This window comes from Lagopus muta, chromosome 1 (assembly GCF_023343835.1).
Source record: "Lagopus muta isolate bLagMut1 chromosome 1, bLagMut1 primary, whole genome shotgun sequence".
In the NCBI taxonomy this organism is placed as follows: domain Eukaryota; kingdom Metazoa; phylum Chordata; class Aves; order Galliformes; family Phasianidae; genus Lagopus; species Lagopus muta.
The window spans coordinates 135,146,786-135,162,721 of NC_064433.1; the positions used below are offsets into that span (position 1 = coordinate 135,146,786).

The 15,936-nt window shown below is 44.4% G+C and overlaps 1 protein-coding gene across 8 annotated transcripts in view; it reads left to right on the plus strand.

The window, feature by feature from the left end:
• The window catches only part of LIMS1 (LIM zinc finger domain containing 1), a 66,436-nt gene that overhangs the window by 22,896 nt on the left and 27,604 nt on the right, over window positions 1-15,936 (plus strand). Inside the window, exon 1 of one of the 8 annotated variants that reach the window (XM_048936033.1) lies at window positions 3,783-3,805. The exons of 4 other annotated variants lie outside the window; for them this stretch is intronic. In XM_048936033.1, the coding sequence (XP_048791990.1) occupies window positions 3,795-3,805 (11 nt within the window). In that variant the 5' untranslated portion in view covers window positions 3,783-3,794. Of the gene's footprint in view, window positions 1-3,782; window positions 3,806-4,145; window positions 4,254-11,531; window positions 11,807-15,936 lie in introns of those variants that run through there. 3 more of the 8 variants (XM_048936056.1, XM_048936003.1, XM_048936014.1) reach the window with 3 other exon arrangements.

Genomic DNA, 15,936 nt, shown 5'->3' on the forward strand with positions numbered 1-15,936 from the left:
TTACCTCGTGTTTGGCTGCAGCTCATGTTCAGGTGGCTGCTGAGATGTATGAAAGCTGCTCTCCACTGGCAAGGGGAAGCACATCATGGGTTCTGATTAACAGGGAAAGATGATTGCGAGCCTTGAGAGGACCAGGATCAGAAGGACATGAAGAAGAGCACAATACTGATTTTATGAAGTTCTGCTCAATTCTGGCATCCCCACAGCCTCTGTGGCTTACAGCTGCCCTCAGCCTTCCACAGCTGCTGGAGTTACCTCCCACCACCACTTTGGCAGGAGGGGACAAACGTGCCAGGATGTTGTGGGAACCTCCCACTTCTGTTGAAATCATAGACTGGTTTGGGTTGGAAGGGTCCTCACAGCCCATCCAGCTCCAGCCCCTGCCATGGGCAGGGCTGCCCCCCACCAGCTCAGGCTGCCCAGAGCCCCATCCAACCTGGCCTTGAGTGCCTCCAGGGATGGGGCACCACAGCTTCTCTGGGCAGCTGTGCCAGTGCTTCACTATCCTTTGAGTAAAGAATTTCCTCCTAGCATCTAACCTAAATCTGCCCTCTTTTAGTTTAAAGCCATTCTCCCTTGTTCTGCCCTATCAGGCATTATAAAAAGTCTGTCTCCCTTCTGTTAATAAGCTCCCTTCAAGTACTGAAAAGCAATGAGGTCTTCCCAGAGATTTTTTTTTCTGTAGGCTGAACAAGCGCAACTCCCTCAACCTTTCTTCGTAGGATAGATGCTCTAGAAATGGAGATGCTTCCTGCACACTCCTCCTTCCCTCCCTTGTGCTGAGAGTGGCATGTATCCTACACTCTACCTCAGCTGAATTCACTAACCCATCCACCCCAAAACCTGTCCTGTTCTGCTGAGCTGCTTCAGCAGGAGGTGGTTACAGGAGGGTGCTGCTCCTTGAGGCTGGAGCTGGCAGAGAGGGGAAGGAGGAGTGCAGTAATGGGGAAGGAAGAACAAGGGAACCTAAGAAGAGGAACAGTGCCCCATCAGTGGTATAGAGTGGCTAGATCTGCTCAGTCATCTCATGTCTACACCCTCAGCAAACTGGGACAGCTGAGACCTGGAGACGTGCTTCCTTCTGCTTGTTTTGCCCAGGGAGTGGTGATCTGAGGGTGACAGGGCAGGCAGCTGCAGGGTGTGACTGTCTGGCTTCTACGCCAGCCCCAGCACTGCAGGCATCTCCAAGACATCCTCATGGGGAGATGCCCAAACTGCCCGAGGCAGGGAGAAGGACACAGACCTGTCCCAGAGCAGCTGTGGGGACCTGTCCCCATCTGTGTGCTGCTGATAGAGTGATGTTAACCCCACTTGTGCAGGTTCAGTCATACAGCATTGACTACGGCTGTTCTTGCAGCCCCTTTGCTTCAGAGAGAACAAAACTGAAAAACAGACTTTACTCAGTCCGAATTCCTTAATAAGTGACTCAAACTTGTTTTAAAAAGTGTTTATTTAAAAGTTAACACACATTTTCCTAGTTCCTTTTTAATGATGCTTGGCATCTTCCTCTTAAGTCATGCGGCTTTTGCAGTCATCATGAATCAACTCACTCTCCTCAGCTTCCTATGAAAACGCATATGAGCAATGTATGAAATAATATGCATTGCAATAGTGAGGCCTCTCTTTCATTCTGTAATGCAGCTGTTTCATGGTGATTTTCTTCATCCTCGATAACAACCTTGACATTCGCCATGCTTCTTTTGAGAGACAAAGCTGTAGCTTGTCCTTTCTTCTAGCTTAGCAGCTGTCTACTGATAAATTTAATACAACTCTGCTGTTTTTGTGCTTGAAGGGCCTTCACCGGAAGAGATAAGAAGTTTATATGAGGAAGCACTGTGTGGTGGTATAGGAAACAGCAGCTTGGAAAGATAACTTATATTGTTAATTTGCCCAGAGAAAAGGGTTAGTGATAAAGTGAAGTGGCCTAAAGACAGAAATAGAAGGAAAGAAAGGCAGGGTGCAGGGAGACATAGTGAAGGGAAAGCAAATGTACTGCTGGTGTGGAATAGCATTATTTGATGCATGCGTTCAAAACATTTAAGAAAAGGTTAATGAGATAAATGCATTTTCTGACAAAAATCTTGCAAGAAGGAATTAAACACTGTGCAACAGACTTCAGAGATGCACTGAATATTGCAGATAAATATACTAAAGTGTTCTGAGTACATCTCTGAAGGCGATCAAGGCCAGGCTTGATGGGTTCTTGGGCAGTCTAATCTAGTGGTTGGCAATCCTGCCCCTGGTGAGGGAACTGGAACTACGTGATATTTGGAGCCCTTCCAATGCAAGCCATTCTGTGATTTTATGATTCTGTGATAAGTACAGTTTAAAATATCCAAATGGAAATTATTTCTGCATTACCTTTAGCACCACTGTCAAATGCTTGCAGAAATGCTGGGTCTCAAAGCAGCACGTCACTTTCTCCATTAAATGCTCTTGTAAAAATAGGGCTGCCCTGCTCAGTTTCACTGCTTTGGAGCACTGAGGGCAAGCAGTCATGTTTTCCCATGATATATTTTCTTTTAAGTTCAGTTTTCTAAAACAAACTAAAGGGAACAGCAATGCTAGTGGTTCTGTCCGTAAACACACGAACTGGTAAATACTTTTCTGAATGATCAAGGAAAGAACAGCAATTTTCTTGAATTCCTTTATGAATGTCTTGTAACCTTTATTGCTAATGAGTGGTTAAATAGCGTTAGGACAGTTAGATATTTGTGAATAGAAAATACGAGGCCTTTATAATTGTTCTGCTTACTCTGTCCAGTGCAAATGGAAGAAAGCTACCTTTAGGCAGGTTGCATAACATGTGAGAACTGCATCTTCATAATTTGTTCTCTGTAAGCCATTCCAGGCCACAAGCCACTTAATGAAGAGCATGTGAGGAGAATACTGGCAGGTAGATCTGCTCCTGCACGTTTCCTAGAGCTTTGCTGCTGTGTGAACCGAGCTTGGAAGTTCTGCCCAGCTGTGTGACCTCTATGGTGGCTGTGGCCTTGTGAGCCTTCTCTTTACTCAGCTCTGGCCTTCTGCTTCTTTGCTTTAGCAGGAGGTTGGACTCTGTGATCCCCAGAGGCCCCTTCAACCACTGTGATTCTGTGTGATGTTGCTGCTTTAGCCTGTAAAGGATTGCATGGGGCCTTTGAAATGGTGTCAACAAATTCAGATTTCTTTAGGGAAACTGAATTGGCCCTATGTCCACACTCCAGCAGTGCAGCTCAGCTCCTGTTCAGCCATGCGGATTGATCTCGCTAATCTGCTCTAAGAGGAGCTGATTGTTTTCTATTCCCAGTTAGGCTGTGCCTGGTGCCAAAGCTGGCAGAGAAGGGCAGTGGTCTTCCAAGAGGTGGAGAACGAAGCTGGATCAGAAAAGAAGAAAATCAAAGGGTTTTCCTCATTTCTAAGCAGGTGTGGTAGTGAGGAGAGAGGGGCTTCTCCTTCCATTTGACATTAGTGAGGTTTTGCTGCTGGCTAGGTTAAGTGTACTGCTGCTTACCTGTGAAGCCGGGAGTTGCTCTTCCTAGCTGAGGACATAAGACACTCATGTTCTTTGAGATTTCAAGGTTTATGCACAGTGTTGTTGCCTGTTTCTTTGCCTTTTGATCCCTGAATGAGGACACCCTTGGCGATAAGCACGTACTGGACACATGGGCCCTTTCCAAAACCTTATGCTGGAATCATCTGCAGTTCAGCCTGTAAGCATGAGGTAATCCACCTAAGAACTGCTGGTGTCAGCATAAAAGAACTGAAAACAAAGTTATACCTCAGGAGATGACTGAAGTCCCTGGGATAGCAGGATGTGTGTAAGGTGAGAACATCTGAATGGTCCCAAGAAGTGGATCTACAGCTGCTGGCTGTTCTCTCTGCAGGTTTTGGTAGTTTTGAACTTCTGTCATTTTTAAAAATACAGGTGATACAATTAAAGCTGTATTCCTCCTTCTGGGGAGAGAGGATTTGCATCTTTCTCTCTTGTGGTGGTTTTGGAATGGACAATTTGTGTGATGGATTTCGTGGAGCTGAAACTGGGAATTTTGTTGGGCGTATTTATTTTCTTCTTCACTGTGTGAACTTTTTACAGAGTGAAAGAAGGAAGTGGTTGGCTAAGTCACTTTTTTTTTTCTTTCTTTTTCCCTTTATCACAACTACCAGTAATAACCACGGGGAAAACATGCAAACAGTGAGTATACAGTGTAAAGCTATATAAGGGAGAAGGCTGCTTACTGTGAGCCTGCTGTCAGCGAGGCTACACCCTGTCTGTAAGTGTTCACCCGTTTGTGTTTGTCTGTCTCTGCTGCTTGAATGCAAGCCAAAAGTTTGGCGACATCTTATGTGGTCTTTTAGTTACTTGCAAGGAAAATCTTATGAGCAGGGGCCACGCACAGAACAGTGATATATGCAGTTAGGAAGAGGATGAGTGATAATTTATCCTGCTGGTTTGTATCACTGCTAAAAGCAAACAGCACCGATACAGAGCTGTAATGGAACCCTTCATTGCTCTTGAAATGTGTGGAGGTGTCCCGGTGTTCTCGGTAGTCTTTCAGCTGCTGCTCATCTGGAGGGTTTTTAGGGAAGGCATTTTGTACTCACCCATGCTCGCAGAAGAGAAGATTCAGGGTTGGTTTGCAGATGCACCCCACTGCTCACAGCTTTGGGCAACTGCACTGTTATTGGTCATTGGGCTGGGAAAGACGATGTGTTTTGGAAAGACCACCACAGAATGACTGAAAGCGTGCAACACTCAAAGTGTGATTACGTGGGAGGAAGGGATCAGTCCCAGCTGGTGCAGAAGTTGTCTCTTCTGGTATGATTTGGGGTCGTTCTTTATGTTCAAATTCAGTTGTTCTGCCAGAGAAGCAAACCTCCTCAGCTGGGGCATCAGTGCTTTTTTGGCATATTTGCTCTAATATAGGAGTCCTAGGTATGTTTGTCGTATGCTTTCAAATGTTCTGAAAAATCTGTATGAGGTTGTATTTTTTCTTTTCTCTGCTGAATCCAAAAATAATGTTTTTAGCGTTAAAGAGTGAGTGTTTCCAGTTTACATTATTCATAATTTTTAGGATGAGTTCTGTTTCTTTTGTACTGTGAACTTCTTTTCCTGTATGGAGTTTTTTTTTGCAGGGATGCAGAGTATAGATGCTAATAACTATGAAACCAAAAAGTGTCTCTCTGTGTGTATATCTATATATACACTAAGATTTTTTGAGTGACTGAAAATTGCACCATACCTATATTTCTTATGTCTTCACATGCGTTCAGTTGTGTTTTCCTAGACACAAGCTATGTCTTACATTCCTATATTGTGTAGGAGTATCTTATATTCTTATATTGTAAAAGAGTATATTAGTTTTTACTTTTGAAATCATTAACCTCTGGCCTCTTAAAGGTGACAAGTTTGGTACATTACTAAGTGATAACCTCCAACAACCACTGCTTTCTACCTTTTTTGGAAATGCTGGTCAGAGCAGAAGACCTCTTTCTATGTGTTATTTTGACAGGCTGAGGGAGCTGGGCTTGTTCAGCCTGGGGAATGGAAGGCTGTGGGGTGACCTCATTGCAGCCTTTCAGTACCTAAAAAGAGCCTACAAACAGGAGGGGAATCAACTCTTTGGAAGGGTAGATAACAGCAGGACAAGGGGAAATGATTTGAAGTTGAGGGAGGGAAGATTTAGGTTGGATGTCAGGGGGAAGTTCTTTACAGAGAGAGTGGTGAGGTGCTGGAACAGGCTGCCCAGAGAGGCTGTGGATGCCCCATCCCTGGAGGTGTTCAAGGACAGGTTGGATGGGGTCCCGGGCAGCCTGGTCTAGTATTAAATGGGGAAGTTGGTGGCCCTGCCTGTGGCAGGGAAGTTGGAGCTTGATAATCCTTGAGGTCTCTTCCAACCCAAGCCATTCTATGATTCTATGATCATTTCTAGTGCTACTCAGAGCTTTCTCCATGCTGCCTTTGCCCCTCTTCCTTTGTAATGCAGAAAAAAGAAAGTTTCAGATCTTCATGGAAGCCTAAACTTGCAAGTTGATTCAAGGAGTTGCTCTCCGGGCTGCATTCTTCACTTTCTACCACTTTATGGTTCTGCTTCTTTCCTCTTTCCTCTTTTCTTCTTCCCTCTTCTTGAGGCTCCGCTCAGCCTTTCATAGCATGTACCTGGGGACTTTTCATTGTTTAGTAAGCCAGCTGCCTTACGGGAGCTTTAACCCCATTTTCTGGGATGTTTTATCCCATTACAATGCATAAGATATTCTGTATATATCTATAGTGGTAAAATGCAAGTGGAAGACAACTTCCTTAAAAATAACGCTCCTCAGGTTATTCTCATGCATCATAAAGAAACAAAGCAGCTAAATCTAAAAAGTTTATTTCTTACTGGATTTGAAAATCTCTTTTGGGAAGAGGCTTTTAATGGCAAGACAGTAAAACCTCTCAAGAAATGCAGATTGGGAATTGCTTGTGTGCCTTACCTGTATTTTCCCATGTGTCCCAGGCTTTTAAAAGCAGTTAAAATTCTGAATGTGCTGGCTTTATACCCTCAGCTCCCCGTTTGTTTGGGGGTTTTTTTAACATGTTTATCCCATGGAGTTCAGTGACAATGTTAGTAATCCTATCTATCTTAACAGTTCAACTGCTTTCCACCTTGATTATCACTCTTCATAATAGGCTTATTTACAAATAGCAAGGAGATCTGGTTTGTGCTGTGTCGTATTTTCTTCTTTGCATGCCTGCTCATGCAGTGGTCACCAACTGATAGAACTCTAGTAATAATGCTAACCCACATTTTCAGCTGCTGGTCTGTCAGTCCTTTCACTTCTCAGCTTGGCTGCTGACTGAATTACTGAAGCACATTTTGATCCCTCTGCAGCTCTTCCTGGATGCAGAGAGGAATAAGGGGACTGAGCAGTAAGGCAGCATTTTCCCAGCAGAGGGAGGTGTTGTAAAGCTCAGCCTCAAGCTGGATTCTGCTTGCCGGAGACAGATGTGTGCTTTACAGCTGCATTTTATGCATTCGTTGGGCAGAAGGTCATGGGGTGCAGAGTCTGGAGGAGGCAGCCAAAAGAACTTGGTTTGTGTCCAGATCAACTGAAGATTTTTTCCCACGCTCGCTCTTATATTTTTATATTATTATTCTTGAAATAACATTTGCTGAAAGCTCAATGGCGAGGTGCTGTTGGTATGGCCGGAGCAAGGGCGAGGAGGGCTGCCCATCTTCACCACAGCACCCATGGGTGGCCACCTCACCGGTCCACTGCCCCCTCAAATCCCGAAGTGCTTTGTTGGATTGAGTGAGCCCCTGCTTGTGTGGGTGTTGAGTGCATCACCGTGCAGCTTTTTGCTTTACTTTTTTATGGCAGGGAAGTAGTAGTAGTTTAAAACGACAGCAGCTACTGGCAAATTGCAGCTCTTGCACTTTTTGACTGTGTAATGGATGTAAATCCAAGTAGGGCTTTGCAGTGGATGAAGTGCCCCACACTTAGTGCAATCCACACATTAAATATGCATACATCAGGCTTGATTGATTGCTAAGTGGAGCAGGGTAAGAAACATCTGAGCAGATGTTGGAGTCCCATTAGACACAAGGAAGGAAGCATGTAATTAGGCAATTATTTAGCTCCTTGAATCAACAGTTTAGGCTCCCACAAAGCTTTGAAATTTTCTTTTCAAGGTTCAAGCGCTTAGATCTGTGGCTTGATTTCTCTCTGCTCGTTTCCTTTTATCTTTATCTTCTCCAGCGCTGGCCCAAGGCATGGGGCAGGATTCTTTGGCACCCAGAGCCATATGCTGTACGGACAGCAAACCAGGAGCACAGCTGCTTCTCGTGTCAGTGGGAAGGCTCTCCAAGGAAAAGCATGGAAAAGCGAGCAGTTATTGTTTGTTTGTTTGTGTGATTTTATTTTTAATCTTGACTTTCTAGAGTGTTTTCCTTCCAGACCTTGTGAGAAACAGCCGAAAACCAACACTTTGGATGCATCCCTCTTGAGAAACTCATCCCAGTGATAAGCTGGGTCAGCAATGGGGGATGGAAAAACAATGTGGGTGGAGAAATCTGCACTCCTTTCCGCCCCCACTGCTGCCACCTTTTAACTGTGTGTGCTCTGGAGGCATTTGTATACTGTCCTTGCAATGCTCTTTGGATTTATTTTTTTTGACCTTTTGTGCTGCCCTGTAAACAGCTTTTCCTATCGCTTCGAAAATCTTCAAACTAAATTGGATTGAAATTGGGTGGTCTGTTCAAAGTTAAAAATGCAAGGATGTGCCACTGGAGTGGAAAATAAAGATCAGTAACATTGATAAAGGCTTCCCTGTGTGGAATGAGAATGCTGAAACCTTGTCTTCCCTACTTTCTGTAGTTAATGTGCATTCTCTACGCATAAGAACTCATCAAGTAATGTGCTGAATTAGAAGTATTTGGTGTTTTGGGGTTTTGTTGTTATTATTATTATTACTATATCTACATCATGGGCTTTAGTGTCATGAATTATCCTTCTCAGCACTGTGAAATATAACCAGTCTTAACTTGTCTTAAATGATTTTAAAATTGCAAAGTTCTTCTGAATACCCACAAAACAGTAGTATTTCCCCAGCATTTTGAGCACTTTTCTAAACACTTGCAAGGAATAGCAGTTGCAAAACACTTTTCAGGTGCAAGATATCAGTGACATTCAGATGTGACATATCAAGATCAATGCTTTGTAGGGGTTAAGTGAAAACTCAAGCATGACCCTTTTACCACATAATATGGGATGGATGAAGGACTGCATCGTTTCTGTTTAGGTTTTGTCTTTTGCTGCTTAGACACAGGTGAATATTTCCCTTTAACAAAACACTGAGAGTATGGTTTTCATCACGACCTCACTGGGGCCTTCCAATACTTGAAAGGAGCATATGAACAGGAGGGGGAATGGCTGTTTATGAGGGTGGATAGTGATAGGACAAGGGGGAATGGTCTTAAACTGAGACAGGGGAGGTTTAGGTTAGATATTAGGAGGAAGTTTTTCACACAGAGGGTGGTGACACACTGGAACAGGTTGCCCAAGGAGGCTGTGGATGCCCCATCCCTGGAGGCATTCAAGGCCAGGCTGGATGTGGCTCTGGGCAGCCTGGTCTGGTGGTTGGTGACCCTGCACATAGCAGGGGGTTGAAACCAGATGATCATTGTGGTCCTTTTCAACCCAGGCCATTCTATGATTCTATGATTGTGAACCAGACGGTAAGCAGAACTTTTTCTTTGGAGGAAGGAGGAAGGCTGGTTGCTTGAGCGAAGAAGCATGCACTGAAATTTGAAGGATGAATCTTCAAAGTACAGAACATAAAAGGAGGCAATGTATTGTCGGTAGCAAGAGGAGCGGTGGTAACTTGGCCTGTCCTCAAAAATTCCCCTGGAATGTGAAAGATCCAAGTAGCCCCCTCCTATGCAGGAGGAATGTGAGAATGTAATCTCTTAGAATAGAATTATAAACAGAAGGTAGAGGCTGGAAGGCTGGAGAAGGAAGGGGGGCAGTAGGCACTTGCCTGGGGAATTCTTCCTGCAGAGCTGTCTCCAGCTGTGTTGCTTTCGGGAAATGTTTCAGCAAGTTAGTGGGCAAAAGGCATTTGCATTCTCCAACACCTCACTGGAAACCATCTTTACAATGTGTATTTGAAATGGAACTTTGCATTTGAGCAACTTCAGACTTGAAGCCTCCTTTCCCATGAGGATTGCTGCGGGATCCCACAGGGCAGAAAAGGAATCCCACTGGGATTTCTTCCTAATAGATAGATAGCTTGTCTGTGATCTTCTCCTCTTGTCTGCAGGAAGAAAGTCTTTTCTAAAGCAGCTTAACACCCCCACTGAGGTGTGCTGTAGAAGCCAGCAAAAAATGCATGCTGCAGAGTTAGTTGACAGCCAGCTCTGTTTTAAAAAACAACCATCTTGCCTTGCTTCAGATTGGAGTGGATTCGATCCCCGGTGGCTTTGTAAAGAGCAATTCTGTTAATTTTTGATGGGCTTATCTCATAATACAAAAGCACACGTTTTAGATTGTTACTGTTTAAAATTAATTGTTTGAACAAAGAGGTATCATTGCTACGCTGGTACTTAAAACCTGTTGATAATGAGTAGAGGTTGCTGTGCTGTGGGCGTCTGCCACCTCCATCCTGAGCCCATCACAGCGTTCACATTGCATCAACCCACTGACTGACTGCAGGGAGCAGTCATTTAGCTGAGCTCATCCTATTGTGCACTGAGAAATGATTTGAAGCACTTTGTTTGAATCTGGAATGCAGCGTGTTTAGGCAGATATTGCGACCGGTCTCTCTCATTTTTCTGAGGACAGGAGTATGGCTGTGGAGCTCTTGTTGACATTTCAATGTGTGCAGCCTTTAAACATCATATAAATCACTCTGAATCTCTCCAACCATCATCTGTTTGGCATGTTATGGGATTCCACAGTAATTTCTCTTTTTCCATCTTGCAGTGTTTTAGATTATATTTTGATGACACTCTGGGCTGAAGCACATTCATAATATTATACAGAATTACTGTGCTTCTGTTCTGTCTGGAAATCTTGACATAACTGATAAGGAGGGACTTACTCATTAGTACATATTTTAGACTTCCCTCTGTGACAAGGATTACAATAATGCTCTCTTCTATGTATTCCACTGCAAAGTAAACACTTGAACAATAATCTCTGAAATTCACACCAAATAGATCGTTTCCTTTCCTAGACCAAGTGTTAGGTTTCTCTGCTTTTATTAAATGTGAATTCTTTAAAAAAAATAATAATAATAATAAAATAAAAAAAAAAACAACAAAAAAAAGCCTCAACCCTTTGCATCACAGAAGTGAGAACCGTGAATTCAGGGTTTGTTTGTGCTGTGAATAAAATCAGAGCAGCGTGAATGTTTTGTCAGTAGCAATGAGGTTTTTTTCAAAAGACTTTCCAGTTCAAATGTAGACTTCCATTACTAATTGAGAGGAGACACACAGCTTGCAAATATCTGCTGGCCACCTTCCTGTCCCACAGGAAACCTTCAGCGGTTTCATTCCTGCTTTGCAACCAACACAGGGACGCTCCATCACTGCAGAATGTGACAAAAGACAGGGGGTTGTGTTCTGGTAGCTGAGAGTAGAGGGGGGGGAAGGTCATTTTCTGACCAGCACAGTGTCACTGTGCTTCCAGAAGAGTATTTCAGTGCTGATTTCTGAAGTTACCTTGCTGCTGTTTGCTGAATGAATCTCTGTATGAGAGTGTGCTTATGTGCTTGAGTGGCTCCGCATTTTTATAGTGCTTATAAGTTTCTTTGTGTCATAAATTAGAGCGGGGAAGAGTTCCTAGCTCCTTGGGGCCCCATGGATTTTCTTTTTTCGCCCCTTTTTTGCTCGATGCTGGCTGGGCTGTGCCATTGGCACCGCACACACTGGAGCTCTCGTGTCGCAACGTGAGCAAAGCAGCGGGGCACCGGGCAGCCTGTGGCGGCCATCCCCGAGGTGTGATCAAGCGATAAAGGAAACGTGGTGCCCTGCAGGAGGGTGTGTACCTATGAGGAACAGGAAGCCAGAGGCGGCTGCCTGCCTGCAGAGGTTCGCGGCTCCGGCAGCGCAGGTGTGCAGACGCCGAGCCTCTTCTCTCCGGGCGTCTTGGCAAGCAGGCTCATCTGGAGGGGAGGAAGACAACCCAAAGCCAAAACACCCCCCCAACAACAACACAAAAGCTCTAGGTAGAGAAATATGACAGCCCTGCAGCTGAAGGAGCTGTCACAGTCAGGTCTGTACAGGAGGAGACGGGATCGCCCGGATAGCGTGGGGCTGCCTGTGTCGCAGGAGGAGAAGCTGAGGTGAGTGCGGAACCAGGGGCAGGGCCGGGGCTGCCAGCAGGCGCAATGCCGGCACGACTACACTGCACGTGTGCAGTCCTGAAGCACAGGAGGACGTAGCAAGAGGGATATAGGAAGCATGCAGGGACCATGTGGCAGCGTGACTGCCTTCTGCGTGTGGGATGGGTAGCTGCCAGCTGATGGTGGCACCTCTGCCTCCTCTTTGCCAAGCCAGCAGCTTGCCACAGCCTTGCAGCGTTGCTGATTTAGGATTGTTTTTTTTTGCCATCCAGAGCAAGGGCAGTTGAGCCCCCCAGGGCAGGGATGGAATACTAGGGAAAGTCAGGCTGTCACCCAGGTCACAGAGGTGTTCTTCAGGGATGGGGCTGAAGGTACAGAATGCAACCGAGCCACTGGGCCCAGCCATAGGGAGGGAGGGCAAGCAGCAGTTGGTGGCTGTGGCCATCTTCCTGGTGCTATGGCCTCCTGAGCCTGTGTGGGGTTTTCTAAGAGCCTCTGCTCAGAGCAGAAGGAGAAGAGGGTTGTGTGTAACATGAGCAAGTGCAGATACACATGCGAAATGTAAAAATGCTGAATTTATTTTTTCTCAGTATGCTTAGCGTAAAAGCAACCTGTTTCCACGTCAGGCTCCCCGGAAAATATTCTTGTGTAAATGCTAACAGAAGCGTCGTTGGAGAGGAAGCACTTCCTACGCCCCACTGCCTTTTCTTTGGTTTTATTTTTAGAGTATTTTTCATTGTGGATATTTCTGCATTGCATTGGAGGAGTGTGTAACTTATGTGGGTTTTGTTACTGCACTTTCATTACCAATTCCAGAGAGACAGGCTTTCAGAGATTTGTTCTTTTTTTTGTTAGGTGTGCTTAACATCCATTTTGAGTATTAATTCTAAATGAATTTCTTAGATGGGCTTTTAATAGCACTGATTGATAGTATACTCATATGATTATAGAATAATCACACTTAGTAGATAAAGATGCGCACAGTCTCTTGGCTATATTTTGTTTAGTTTCCTTTATGCAACACTAGCTGTGAGGAAGAATATATCTTATTAGGGAAGTGAAAACTGCTTTTTACAGCTTGTATATGAAAATAAGCCATGGTGTTTCTCTTGCATACAGCAGCCTGCTCTATGCACGCAAAGGTGGGACCCATTTGTGGGTGGGAATATGTTGCCTGCACCAGTATGAATCTGAGTGGTTTGATCCTTTCCTGAGCCTCTTCCGGTTCAAGACAAGCAATATGAGACAAGGATCGATCTTGCAAAATAAAATGCAAGCAGAGGAAATGGCAAATCGGGGTACTGGTGAATCAGGTCAGGGCAGAGCACTTGCAGAGGACCAGAGCCCTATTGTGCTTGTCTCTATCTTGAGCAGTGGGTGCTTAGTCAAAGTAGACCTTGCTCCCTCCTAACCTGTTTTTTGTTCTATTTCAGTCCGTGTTGCCAGGTAGCCTTATTTTATGATTTCTGCTGCATTCTCCTCAACAGAAGGCTGTGCTATTGTAACTATAAAATAATGCCATAACAACAGGGCCAGGAGCAATTGGAGTGAAGAGAAATAGTCCTTTGATTTTCTAACACTGGAAACCTCTGGCTTTTATCATGTGTTCCTCCCTCCCCAGCGACAAGGATGCCTGTCCTTAGCACATGTTTTGGGAGTATCTAGAGTCCACAAGAAAGACAAGAGGTTTCTTTCATGTCTGCTAAATATAGCTTGCCATCCTCATTGGCTTTGTCATGCCCTCCTGTATTTTCTCCCTGCAGCTCTTTCTTCTGTCTCCTTTGAATATTGTGTGAACATGAATCCAGATGTTCTACATAATATCAGCCCTCAGGAGCAGAGTACTGTAAACTTCTTTCTCAGTTAAACTACTGTATTTTTCTAATCCTGGGCCAAAAAATGTACTTGACTTGGTCATTTCCTTAGGGTTTCCCATACTTAGGGTGCTGTGCTCTTGCACTGGGCTGGAAAGCAATGTGCTCAATCTCCTAAACATGTACAGTGCTTATGTACTACATTTCCAAGAACCTAAGTTTCTTGAAACAGTTTTTCTTTACAGCATAAAAATAGGTTCTCATGTCAACATAACTTCATGCTAGGCTGTGTGCTGTGAGATTCTGAGCTCCATAACAGGAAGCTGATCCTCAGCATCTGTGTCCATTCGTGTTGCTTCAGCCAAAGGTTTGACCCCATCATTGTCTCTCAGATCTGCTATTTAGTTTATGATGAGTCAGTCTCTGAGCACATTTCCCTCAGTCTTTTCCAGGAAGGACCATGGCGGTATAGCTGGGCTCTTACCGTTAAGTTCTGTAGTTTACATTAAAAGCTGAAAAATAAATTTTTACACTTCACAGAGTCTTTCCAACCATGTGCTGAACGTAGGTGCCAGATCATCTCGAGGGGCATTCATGCAGTGTTGGATATCTGTGGGTCCTGAGGGGGCTGGCGAGCTCCAGTCAACCCTGTGGAGGAGAGTGAGGCCATTTCAAGGAAAGCCACTGACAGCCATAAATAGCAGCTCCCAGATCAGTGAGGTAGGGCAGGGCAGATCTCTGAGAGATGGAACAGAATTACTGAACACTTACTGAACTGTGTGCAAGCTGGGAAATCAGCTGCTTTTTAAATTATTATTGATACATTTTTCTGAACTGAGGGATAGGCTTATTCTATTCCAGCTATATTAATGTGGTGAATTAAAATAAAAGACATCGCTGATAAATCTTGTCTTGCTCTGTCATTAGAAATGGTGTTCAAAAAATTCCCTAACTGTGCTGAGCTACTCTTTCTTTTCTCAGCAAACAGGATGCAAAGGAAATTGTAAGCATACATTTATCATTAATCATTAGGAGTCACTTAACAGAAGCAGCATGTTCACTATTTTTGCATGTCCCACTTCTATTCTCATGCTCTTTGCAAAATACATAATGATTCTTCTGAAAAAAATGATACCGTATTCCACAGTGGAATTCAAGGCATTGGGAAAAGCAGGGGCAGTTCTCTTTTTAATACTTATGCTTATAATAAGTTTCATCAAATTCAAATACAATTGAAAGTGTAAATGACTTTAGAAGAGCTTGGTCTCATGTTTTTAACAGTGAAATTCAGCGTCAGCTGCAAATAATCTTTGGCAAGCTTCACTCAGTGATTGTTAGTTACCCAAACAGTTCACTGCTCTGTTCTCCTATGCAGAAAGCTCAGTAGATACTCTCTACATTAGCAGCGTTAAAGTTTCTGCCCCTTTGTGCTCTACCACTGAAGCTGATGGGTACATATGTGCAAGTAGGTTGCTGTTTCTGAATTGGCAACTCTGACTTCCTGCTAGGGCAGTTCAGCCTCCTGCACACATTGGCTCCAGGCACGTGGACGTGCCCCAAAATTCCATGCACAAAGGCTCCCTCGCAGATGAAATGGGAAACATAAGCACATTCTTACACCCCACTCAGCCTTGGGGGGATAAACTCTGTGCTGCAAAGCTCAGAGAGAATAAAAGTAGGTGAGAATAAAAAGAAATACATGAATACTCCCCCCAGCTGCCAGATAATGGCAGTGTGGTAGGGCCGAGTGTCTCCCTTGCCTTTTGAGATTCTAGGAGTTGTGCAAGCTCAGTAGTCTCCTCAGCCTGCCATCAAGAGCCTACATGTAATAGACAGCAAATTGGTGCAGGTGTTTCAGCCACATGTCCTGCCCAATGACCTCCTGTCCCTGAAGTCAGAAAGAACAGAACTGTAACTGGAAACCTGCTTAATTTAATTTGCACTGACAACATTTCTTAATAGCATCACAAATGTTAACATTTACTTAACCTCTTTCTGCAGAGTAAAGAACTGGCTGGAAGGCTGAGCCCAGAGAGTGGTGGTGAATGGTCTTAAATGCAGATGGTGATCAGTCACAGATGATGTTCCCCTAGGGTTGATATTGGGGCTGGTCCAATTATATGTTTATTGGTGATCTGGACAAGGAGATTGAGTGTGATTTCAGTGAGTTTGCCAAGCTGGGGGAAAGCAGTGATCTGTCTGGGGTTAGGAAGACCCTTCAGAGGAAACTGGACAGGTTGGATCTGTGGACTGAGACCAATTGGATGAAGTTCAACAAGTCCCAGTGATGGGTCTTGCATTTTGGTCCAACAACCC